Source organism: Salvelinus alpinus, chromosome 24 (assembly GCF_045679555.1).
Source record: "Salvelinus alpinus chromosome 24, SLU_Salpinus.1, whole genome shotgun sequence".
Classification (NCBI taxonomy): Eukaryota; Metazoa; Chordata; class Actinopteri; order Salmoniformes; family Salmonidae; genus Salvelinus; species Salvelinus alpinus.
In genome coordinates this window covers 4,687,960-4,700,464 of record NC_092109.1, presented here as the reverse complement: position 1 = coordinate 4,700,464, position 12,505 = coordinate 4,687,960, and the positions used below count along the sequence as shown (strand labels likewise).

At 41.9% G+C, this 12,505-nt stretch overlaps 1 protein-coding gene across 2 annotated transcripts in view; it reads left to right on the top strand.

The window, feature by feature from the left end:
* LOC139551730 (calcium/calmodulin-dependent protein kinase type II subunit beta-like) overlaps positions 1-12,505 on the top strand; it is a 65,302-nt gene that overhangs the window by 3,850 nt on the left and 48,947 nt on the right. For both annotated transcript variants that reach the window (XM_071363030.1, XM_071363029.1), the window contains exons 3-6: positions 3,872-3,931; positions 4,132-4,186; positions 6,829-6,894; positions 10,170-10,242. In XM_071363030.1, coding sequence (XP_071219131.1) covers positions 3,872-3,931; positions 4,132-4,186; positions 6,829-6,894; positions 10,170-10,242 — 254 coding nt within the window. The remainder of the gene's footprint in view (positions 1-3,871; positions 3,932-4,131; positions 4,187-6,828; positions 6,895-10,169; positions 10,243-12,505) is intronic.

Below are 12,505 nucleotides of genomic sequence, written 5' to 3'. Positions count from 1 at the left end.
GACAGATTATTTAACTTATAATTCACTGTATCACAATTCCAGTGGGTCAGAAGTTTACATACACTAAGTTGACTGTGCCTTTAAACAGCTTGGAAAACTCCAGAAAATGATGTCATGGCTTTAGAAGCTTCTGTTAGTCTAATTGACATCATTTGAGTCAATTGGAGGTGTACCTGTGGATGTATTTCAAGGCCTACCTTCAAACTCAGTGCATCTTTGCTTGACATCATGGGAAAATCAAAAGAAATCAGCCAAGACCTCAGAATGTTTTTTGTAAACCTCCACAAGACATTTCCAAACGCCTGAAGGTACCACGTTCATCTGTACAAACAATAGTTCGCAAGTATAAACACCATGGGACCACACAGCCGTCATACCGCTCAGGAGGAGACGCGTTCTGTCTCCTAGAGATTAACGTATTTTGGTGCGAAAAGTGCAAATGAATCCCAGAACCACAGCAAAAGGACCTTGTGAAGATACTGGAGGAAACAGGTACAAAAGTATCTATATCCACAGTAAAACGAGTCCTATATCGACATAAACTGAAAGGCCGCTCAGCAAGTAAGAAGACACTGCTCCAAAACCGCCATAAAAAAGCCAGACTACGGTTTGCAACTGCACATGGGGACAAAGATTGTACTTTTTGGAGAAATGTCCTCTGGTCTGATGAAACAAAAATAAAACTGTTTGGCCATAATGACCATCGTTATGTTTGGAGGGAAAAGGGGGAGGCTTGCAAGCCGAAGAACACCATCCCACCCGTTAAGCACGAGGGTGGCAGCATCATGTTGTTGGGGTGCTTTGCTGCAGGAGGGACTGGTGCACTTCACAAAATAGATGGCATCATGGGGACAGAAAATTATGTGGATATATTGAAGCAATATTTCAAGACATCAGTCAGGAAGTTAAAGCTTGGTCGCAAATGGGTCTTCCAAATGGACAATGAGCCCAAGCATACTTCCAAAGTTGTGGCAAAATGGCTTAAGGACAACAAAGTCAAGGTATTGGAGTGGCCATCACAAAGCCCTGACCTCAATCCTATAGAAAATTTGTGGGGAGAACTGAAAAAGTGTGTGCGAGCAAGGAGGCCTACAAACCTGACTCAGTTCCACCAGCTCTGTCAGGAGGAATGGGCCAAAATTCACCCAACTTATTGTGGGAAGCTTGTGGAAGGCTACCCGAAACGTTTGACCCAAGTTAAACAAATTGAGTGGATGTAAACTTCTGACCCACTGGGAATGTGAGAGAAGAAATAAAACCTGAAATAAATAATTATATTATTATTCTGCTACTATTATTCTGACATTTCACGTTCTTAAAATAAAGTGGTGATCCTAACTGACCTAAGACAGGGAATTTTTACTTGGATTAAATGTCAGGAATTGTGAAAAACTGAGTTTAAATGTATTTGGCTAAGGTGTATGTAAACTTCCGACTTCAACTGTATAATATACAGTACCAGTCAAAAGTTTGGACACACCTACTCATTCCAGGGTTTTTCTTTATTTGTACTATTTTCTACATTGTAGAATAATAGTGAAGACACCAGACTATTAAATAAATCATGTAGTAACCAAAAAAGTAATATTTTATATTTGAGATTCTTCATTGTAGCCACCCTTTGCAATGATGACAGCTTTGCACACACTTTTCATTCTCTCAACCAGCTTCATGAGGTAGTCATCTGGAATGCATTTCAATTAACATGTGTGCCTTTATAAAGTTAATTTGTGGAATTTCTTTCCTTCTTAATGCATTTGAGCCAATCGGTTGTGTTGTGACAAGGTAGGGGTGGTATACAGAAGATAGCCCTATTTGGTAAAAGACCAAGTCCATATTATGGCATGAACAGCTCAAATAAGCAAAGAGAAACGACAGTCCATTATTACTTTAAGACATGAAGGTCAGTCAATCTGGAACATTTCATGAACTTTGAAAGTTTCTTTTAAGAGCAGTCGCAAAAACCATCAAGCACTATGATGAAACTGGCTTTCATGAGGACCGCCACAGGAAAGGAAGATACAGAGTTACCTCTTCTGCAGAGAATAAGTTCATTAGAGTTACTAGCTTCAGAAATTGCAGCCCAAATAAATGCTTTGCGGAGTTCAAGTAACAGACACATCTTAACATCAACTGTTTAGAGGAGACTGTGTAAATCAGGCCTTTGTGGTTGAATTGCTCTAAAGAAACCACTACTAAAGGACACCAATAAGAAGAAGAGACTTGTTTGAGGCCAAAAATCAGGAGCAATAGACATTAGACCGGTGGAAATCTGTCCTTTGGTCTGGTGAGTCCAAATTTGAGATTTTTGGTTCCAACCGCCGTATCTTTGTGAGACGCAGAGTAGGTGAACGGATGATCTCTGCATGTGTGGTTTCCACCGTGAAGCATGGAGGTGTGATGGTGTGGGGGTGCTTTGCTGGTGTAACTGTCAGTGATTTTAGAAGTCAGGGCATACTTAACCAGCATTGCTACCACAGAATTCTGCAGTGACATGCCATCCCATCTGGTTTGCGCTTAGTGGGACTATCATTTGTTTTTCAACAGATCAATGACCCAAAACACACCTCCAGGCTGTGTAAGGGCTATTTGACCAAGAAGGAGAGTGATGGAGTGCTGCATCAGATGAGTGGCCTCCACAATCATCCGACCTCAACCCAATTGAGATGGTTTGGGATGAGTTGGACCGCAGAGTGAGGGAAAAGCAGCCAACAAGTGCTCAGCATATGTGGGAACTCCCTCAAGACTGTTGGAAAAGCATTCCTCATGAAGCTGGTTGCAAAGCTGTCGTCAAGGCAACGGGTGGTTACTTTGAAGAATCTAAAATCAAAAAATATATTTTTATTTGTTTAACACTTTTTGGTTACTACTTCATTCCGTATGTGTTATTTCATAGTGTTGATGTCTTCACTATTATTCGACAATGTAGAAAATAGTACAAATAAAGAAAAACCCAAACTTTTGACCGGTACTGTGTGTACATATTATGTTCTATATAGCAGAATTCTTTCTAAACGTTCCGTAACATTGTTATACAGTATATAAGGCCGGGTTGTACTATATTGTAAAACGCTATAGTACCCGTTACTCAGTTTACAGTGGAAGTCCCGGAAAGTGTTACCTGACACAACACACAGGCACCCACCATGTACAACAGTGTTCTACTTTTAATAGGTCAGATACTGCAGAGCTCTGTGCTGCAGCTGGAGCCTGGAGGAGGACACCTTGGACTAGAGGGGGAAAACAGGCTCGAAGCTGTGTTTCTCAACCTTTTTATGTAAAAATGTTTTTTACTTCAAATGAGTCGTGCTAGGTGCTGATCTAATTGTAGTGCTTCGCCCCCGGACCACACTTTGCCCCTGGAGGCATGTGTTCAAACCCAGTCTGCGCAACTGTCCATTCTATGTCCCTCTCCTTTATCTCCTGATCTCTGACACAACCTAATATCTAAGATATGTATGGTTTATTTACATACAAAGGCCAACACTTCCCTCCAGGGGAAAGAATTGGTTGTGTGTGTCAACAGATTCTTCTTTATTTCAACTGAAATATCTCTCTATTGCTCTCTATTCTGTATCTCTCCTCTTGTCTCCTTTGTTCTACTCCTTCCCCTCTCCCTCCATCCCTCATTATGGGGAGTTAATATGGGCAAATGCAACCCTCAGGGTGTATACAACACTGTATGTGGGCAGGAGTGTGTGCGTGTGTGTGCGCCCATACTTATATTGATGGAGACTTCATATTTTTCAATGTTGCTCGCCTCCTGTTGAATACACTTACAGCAAACATTTGATATCCTTCTCTTGAGATAATATTGCATCATATTATGATATGATTGTACCAAGATTATATCTCCATCTTCTCCCCTCAGATCACCAGAAGCTGGAGCGAGAAGCCAGGATCTGCAGATTGCTCAAACACTCCAACATCGGTCAGTACTTGTAACTCTCTCCCTGCTGCTGGTGCTTCTGCAGCACAGGAATAGAATAGAGAATGCTTTCCGCTGACGTTCTCAACCCATCTCTCTTTTCTCCCTCCTCTCCCCCCCCCCCTCTCTCTCACTCGGTTCTCCCTACCCACCCACCCACCCACCCTCTCTCTCTCTCTCTCTCTATATATCTCTCTCTCTAGTTCGTCTCCATGACAGTATATCAGAGGAGGGCTTCCACTACCTTCTGTTTGACCTGTGAGTGGCAGCGCTCACATCCCTCTTAATATATTTTATCCCTCCCTCCTATTCTTCCTCTCCCCATTCTCTTTCCCTTCCATCCCATTTTCCTTCCTTTTCTTCTCGCCTTCCTTCTTATCTCCCTCTCCTCATCCTCCCCCTCTCCTCTTCCTTCTTCGTTGCTTCTTCTCGCTCCTCTTTTTCGGTCCTTCTCTCCCCGTTTCCAAGGCGATTTCCCCCAATTACATAACCATCCCCCCTTTGCACACACTCAGTTCCATCTTTAGCCTTCCACACATGCACACAAACACACACTCACTCACGCACACACACTCACACACACACACACACACACACACACACACACACACACACACACACACACACACACACACACACCCACATACTGCCCCGCAGTGGAGCCTGTCTCCATGGCAACACAGCCAGAGAGATTCCTGCAGAGCCGAGGGTTTCCCTCTAATGAGGACATCCCCCTCCGGTGTGTGCGTGCATGTGCATGCATGTTTGGTTGTGTGTGCTTGCATGCGTGCGTGCGTGCATTTGTGCATGTCACTATATGTGGTGTGTGTGTGTGTGTGTCCTTACAAAAAAATATGTAAAAGAATCACCTGAAAAAAACAATGTAAGAAAAAGCACGTGGTTTTTGGACACATGAACACACATGTATGAACAAATCACGTGAAAAGTGTTTTTCGTTAACTTGTGAAGTTTCACATGGATTTTTCACGTGAACACAAAATAGTGGTTTCCCAACATTTCACATGTGATATTCTAAGTTTCACATGTGCTTTTATAACTGGCAGGATTAGAACCCGGGTCTCCCACGGGAGAAGCCAATGTCTTGACCGTATCTCAGTGTAAGAGGCATCACTACAGACCTTGGTTCGAATCCAGGCTGTATCACATCCGGCCGTGATTGGGAGTCCCATTGGGCGGTGCACAATTGGGCGGCGCACAATTGGCCCAGCGTCGTCCGGGTTTGGCCGGGGTAGGCCGTCATTGTAAATAAGAATTTGTTCTTAACTGACTTGCCTAGTTAAATAAAGGTTAAATATAAAATAAATATAAAACGCATTACAAGAATATTTACGTTTTGAGTTTGTCCAAAGTAACGATTAGCAAAATCAGGTAAATTGATAAAGCACAATTTCTTTAACCTCAAATTCTACTTATTTTGACATCACCTTGTTGTTTTTAGCTGTATAGATTATGTATTTTGGTGTTTTCAGTGTATTTTGAATGCTTTCAGATGAGGCGGTTAAGTTAACTGACTAACTCTGATAGCCCTATTTCAAAACCATCTCTTTGTAGAAAAGTATCTGTTTACATTCATTCTATAAGCAAACACATTCACAAAAGCAAACATGCCACACTTTCAAATACGTTAAAATCCCTTTTAAGCCTGTTCATTAAATGTAACAAAAAACAATGGACAGCTAACAAAAACAGAAGCTAAAAATAGCTAGTTAGGAAGAAATGGAAGGCTAGCTAGTGCCTATCACTAAGCTAGCTAGCAGTTAGCAATTAACATGCGACCATTAGATATACATTTCGCAAAAAGTTACCTTCTAAAATACATCATTAGCGTGGTTCATATGTACACAAATGTACACAAGCTAGCTACTTAGCTTGGCTACACTCATGTAAATAGGAAAATCTCACTAGTTTTTCACTCGGTCAAAACAATTAAATTATACATCAAAATGAACAGAAAACTCAACACAGTTTAGTTAAACATGTTATCTCTTGATTTTGAAAAAACAACCATCCGTAAAAAGCAGAAAACAGGATAAAAAACAAGGAGACACAGAGAGCTAGCTTCTCTGTTCTTTTCAATGGCCTTCTTCCAATGGTCACGGACCGACGTACAAAGAAAAGACGTGGGTGTCTGCAGTAGTAACAGAGAGAGATGCCTCTCCATAATGGTAGTGCTAAGTACATGTATATCAATTCAAAACTATGGAGGATTACAATAATAATAATAATAATGGAGCGGATGGCTCAGAAATAATTATTAGGGTAAGTAACCTTTTTACAGAATGACATTACAGAATTTGCAATTCCACTTGTGGAAACATTGCCACCTTTTCACAAGTGAAGAGAATAACACTATTTCACCCCCACATGTAAACTTGCAATTGTGAAAGTTTGAAGAGTTTTCTTACACGTTAAACTGCAAATGTGATTTTCACATATTCATGTTCTTCAAATGTGAACTTGCAATTCACTTGTGAGGCGAAAACATGTTATTCTCTGCACATGTGAAAAGGGGGTGTTAACATCTGTGCTCCCGAGTGGCGCGGTGGTCTAAGGCACTGCATCTCAGTGCAAGAGGCGTCACTATAGTACCTGGTTCGAATCCAGGCTGTATCACGTCCGGTCGTGATTGGGAGTCCCATAGGGCGGCGCACAATTGGCCCAGCATCGTCCGGAGTAGGCCGTCATTGTAAGAATTTGTTCTTAATTGACTTGCCTCGTTAAATAATAAATATAGGTTAGGTTTTTTATTCTGAATGTAATACATGTGAAAATATGTTTAAGCTCAATGTGATTTTCACATGTGAAACTGCATTGCCACGTTTTTTTTTGTAAGGGTGTATGTGTGTGTGTGTGTGTAAACTAGTCTCTTTGTGTTGTAGAGTGACAGGTGGAGAGCTGTTTGAGGACATTGTGGCCAGAGAGTACTACAGTGAAGCAGATGCCAGGTAAACACCTTTTTACACAGTTCACCCTCTTCCATCAGCTTGCTCTATCATGTGCTCTCTCTCTCTCTCAATTCAATTCGAGGGCTTTCTGCACCTGACTTACAGCCAGTGTCATTCAGAGTTTTACTAGCTATGACCTACTTAGCCAAGTTAGCTAACATAGCTAGATCGGTGCAATATTAGCTACACCAATCAAAGCGTGAGGAGTCAACGTTTACAACACATACAAAACAGAACGTCATAACCCGAATAAAAAAACAGGCTTCTAGATTGATTGGCTAGCAGCTAACTAACTTTTCCAGCTTTCATGACTAACCTACTGTAGATAGCACGGGAACGAGCTACCACGCTATGTTAGCTAGCTAGTTGTTGTTTGTTGCGGGAAACTGATAGATTCAACAAATTAAGCGACATCCCATCAATGTGATGCAGAAATACATCATAAGATAGTGTCGTTGTTAGTATGTGGAGAATAACTATAGCTGGGGCACCTGGCAAATGAACAGTTGCTATTTTTTTCGTTCAGTCTTGTCTTCTGCCGTTTTTTTGCAATGCACCAATCAACTGTTTGGTTCTTTGTACCAAGAGCCAATCATGTGTCGTCAAACTATCTGTTCGTGTTGGGAATAGAAAAAGCGGTTTGGTTACACTGCCCTCTTCTTTTAAGTGACTATGTAATGGCATTTTTTTTTTTTACTTCCACCTTATTAGACATAGCTACCATAGCTAGCTGCTTTTAACAAACTGTTGGCCTATCCTAACTGTTTTGTTTCAATCAAGCACACGTTTTACCTAGTGGCGTGCCTCATGAGAGAAATGCGACCATTCGCACAATCGACCTGAAATCCCATAAGAAATTATGTGATTTTTTGTTGTTGTCTTGGAGTAGCATTATACTATGCTATTATATTCAATTCTGTTACTTAGAATGCTAATTACGGAGAGGCTGCATTTCCCGAATTCTCTGGAACCCTCTTCCCAATAGCAACAAATCTGAGCTTCTGCCCATGTGCAGAATTATCTACATTACACACAGACTGCTCTACAGAGAATTACAGGCTACTCTGGCGAATGGTGTTGTTTAATAAAGTCAGATCAATTAATACATGGTCAAAGGTTACCCTCCTCTCTCCTTCGTATTCTTGCCATAGAGATCATGGATATAACCTGTTTTATCATGGACATTGCCATTTGCTATTGGACATTGACATCATCCACCATTTTAAAATAGTCAACTGAATGGGGATTTGTAGCCTCAGTGGCACTGCCCATGCTGTCACAGACACTATAACGGTACAGATATAAAGATGAGTCCTCTTTCTACCTCTATGATTCGTGTTATCTCCCACCCATCCTATGCCAGTTTTATAGCCATTTTTCAGCGCATGTACCCCATACACCATGGGCTCCCGAGTGGCGCAGCGGTCTAAGGCACTGCATCTCAGTGCTAGACGCGTCACTAGAGATTCTGGGTTCGAGTCCAGGCTCTGTCGCAGCCGGCCGCGACTGGGCAGCCCATGGGGCGGTGCACAATTGTCCCAGCGTCGTCCGGGTTAGGGAGGGTTTGACCGGTCGGGATATCCTTGTCTCATCGCACACTAGTGACTCCTGTGGCAGGCCGGGCGCAGTGCACGCTGACACAGTCGCCAGGTGTACGGTGTTTCCTCCGACACGTTGGTGCGGCTGGCTTCCGGTTTGGATGGGCATTGTGTCAAGAAGCAGTGCGGCTTGATTGGATTGTGTTTCAGAGGACATGGCTCTCGACCTTCGCCTCTCCCGAGTCCGTACGGGAGTTGCAGCGATGAGACAAGACTGTAACTACTACCAATTGGATACCACGAAATTGGGGAGAAAAAAGGGTTGAAAAATAAAATAAAAAATAAATTGGCATGGGAAACATTGCCATTTCTCTCTCCTGTTCAATGTTACTCAGTTTTACCTTTCCATTGCACTGAGCACTTTTTGCAGACAGACAGACAGACAGACTTGCCCCTCAGGAGGGAGACTTAAATCAATTTGACTGTGGAGGCGTTGTGTGGGGGTGGGAGAGAGAGAGAAAGGGAAATTGGACAGAGTGAAAGAGGTGAGTTAGAAAATAGCAAGGATAGAGGGAGTACTGTATGAGGGGTAGAGGAAATTGAGAAAAGATTGGATGTGCACATACATATTTCATGGTGTGTGTGAAATTTGCTACATTGCCCTACCCTGAGTGTGTGTGTTCAGATTTTTGCCCGCATTGCATGTGTTCTCTGTCCGTCTGTCTGCATATCCAAGACTGGTTGTATTTGCTTGTGGCAACAAAATAAAGTGAAAGTCAGAGATAAAGAGAGTTGGAGGGAAAGTATTTCTCAGTCAAAGAAACTGGGAGTGAAATTAACATTTGAAATTGTAATTGTTATCATTTGGTGAAGTATATTTTGTGTTTGATACAGTTTTTAAATAAATAAGCCAGAGAAAGTCACCAAGTTAGACATAGCCTCTCCTAAACACACACACACACACACACACACACACACACACACACACACACACACACACACACACACACACACACACACACACACACACACACACACACACACACACACACACACACACACACACACACAGAGACACAGACCCTTCCTTTTGTCAAACAGATTAATAGACAGAGGTGACAGAGTGTGTGTGTGCTTGTGAGTGTGCGCTTGCATGCGAGTGTGTCTGTGTAACTCACGTCATAGGCTCCATCCCAAAATGGAGGATACCCCACTAGCAGGATGTACAGGATCACACCGATACATAAACACCCACACACGGACGCACTCAGGCATGCAGGCGCACTCCTACGCTGCCTGACTCGTATAGTGCAGTTCCTCTTCAACATCTCGCTGGCAGGTGTTCACACACACTCTGTGGCAGGTTCCACTGTTCTCAAGTCAATGTGGAGTGTTTTAGGTGTGCTGATTATCAAGAGCATCCACTCCTTTGTAGTCCAGTGATAACACAGAATGTCATTCAGGACAGAGAGACGCAGGAGTGGACTTGAGCCGTGGGTGTATTGACATGTTCATGCACTTTTACTGTACAAGTGTGCGTGTATCAAATACCTTCAAATACTTGACATTTGAGGGGTGCTTGATTTTAACTTGGAGTTTCCACTTTTGGGACTTAAATAGAATAGGACATAATTTGTCTTGCACAATTTAAAAGCACTGCAATACACCACACGGAACACAGATCAGATGCAGCACACTGGCAGAGACTAACCGACTCCCCCTGGTGTTGTTATACAGTCACTGCATCCAGCAGATCCTGGAGGCCGTGCTGCACTGTCACCAGTCGGGCGTGGTACACAGGGACCTCAAGGTGAGTTACAGATTATTTTTATCACTTTGGCACTATTTTCACAAGTACAGTTGAAGTCGGAAGTTTACATACACTTAGGTTGGAGTCATTAAAACTCGTTTTTCAACCACTCCACACATTTCTTGTTAAAACCTCTCTAGGGTACGTGAGACGGTAGCGTCCCACCTCTTCAACAGCCAGTGAAACTGCAGGGCGCCAAATTCAAAACAACAGAAATCCCATAATTAAAATTCCTCAAACATACATGTATTTTACACCATTTTAAAGATACACTTGTTGTAAATCCAGCCATAGTGTCCGATTTCAAAAAGGCTTTACGACGAAACCAAACGATTATGTTAGGTGAGTGCCTATCCACAGAATAACACAGCCATTTTTCCAGCCAAAGAGAGTATTCACAAAAAGCAGACATATAGGTAAAATTAATCACTAACCTTTGATGATCTTCATCAGATGACACTCATAGGACTTCATGTTACATAATACATGTATGTTTTGTTCGGTAAAATTCATATTTATATCCAAAAATCTGAGTTTACATTGGCGCCTTACGTTCAGAAGTTCCAAAACATCCTTTGATTTTGCAGAGAGCCACATCAATTTACAGGAATACTCATAATAAACATTGCTAAAAGATACAACTGTTATGCATGGAATTTTAGATGCACTTCTCCTTAATGCAACCGCTGTGTCAGATTTTAAAAAAGCTTTACGGAAAAAGCAAACCATGCAATAATCTGAGTCGGCGCTCAGAGCCCAATCAAGACACAAATATATCCGCCATATTATGCAGTCAACAGAAGTCAGAAATAACATTATTAACATTCACTTACCTTTGATGATCTTCATCAGAATGCACTCCCAGGAATCCCAGTTCCACAATAAATGTTTGTTTTGTTCGATAATGTCCATCATTTATGTCCAAATTCCTCCTTGTTGTTCTAGCGTTCAGCACACTTTCCAAACTCACGACGCGCGGGCAAGTCCAGCGGAAAGTACGGACGAAAAGTTAAAAAAGTTATATTACAGTCCGTAAAAACATGACAAACGAAGTATTGAATCAATCTTTAGGATATTTTTCACATAATTCTTCAATAATGTTCCAACCGGAGTATTCCTTTGTCTTCAGAAGTGCGATGGAACAGAGCTTGCTCTCACATGAACGCGCATGGTCAGCGCATGTTCAGGTCATGATAGACCTTACTCATTCCCCTCTCCTTCGGCCCCACTTCACAGTAGAAGCATCAGACAAGGTTCTAAAGACTGTTGACATCTAGTGGAAGCCTTAGGAAGTGCAACATTACCAATATCCCACTATCTTCAACAGGAGCTGAGTTGAAAATCGACCAACCTCAGATTTCCCACTTCCTGGTTGGATTTTTTCTCAGGTTTTTGCCTGCCATATGAGTTCTGTTATACTCACAGACATCATTCAAACAGTTTTAGAAACTTCAGAGTGTTTTCTATCCAAATCTACTAATAATATGCATATTCTAGCTTTTATGGCTTTGTGGCAGGCCGTTTACTCTGGACATGCTTTTCATCCGGACGTGAAAATACTGCCCCCTACCCCAAATAAGTTTTAACAAACTATAGTTTTGGCAAGTCGGTTAGGACATCTACTTTGTGCATGACACAAGTAATTTTTCCAACATTTGTTTACAGACAGATTATTTCACTTATAATTCACTGTATCATAATTCCAGTGGGTCAGAAGTTTACATACACTAAGTTGACTGTGCCTTTAAACAGCTTGGAAAATTCCAGAAAATGATGTAATGGCTTTAGAAGCTTCTGATAAACTAATTTACATCATTTGAGTCAATTGGAGGTGTACCTGTGGATGTATTTCAAGGCCTACTTTCAAACTCAGTGCCTCTTTGCTTGACATCATGAGAAAATCAAAAGAAATCAGCCAAGACCTCAGATTTTTTTTTTGTAAACCCCCACAAGTCTGATTCATCTTTGGGAGCAATTTCCAAATGTCTAAAGGTACCACGTTCATTTGTACAAACAATAGTATGCAAGTATAAACACCATGGGAACACGCAGCCGTCATACCGCTCTGGAAGGAGATGCGTTCTGTCTCCTAGAGATGAACGTACTTTGGTATGAAAAGTGCAAATCAATCCCAGAACAACAGCAAAGGACCTTGTGAAGATGCTGGAGGAAACGGGTACAAAAGTATCTATATCCACAGTAAAACGAGTCCTATATCTACATAACCTGAAAGGCCGCTCAGCAAGGAAGAAGCCACTGCTCC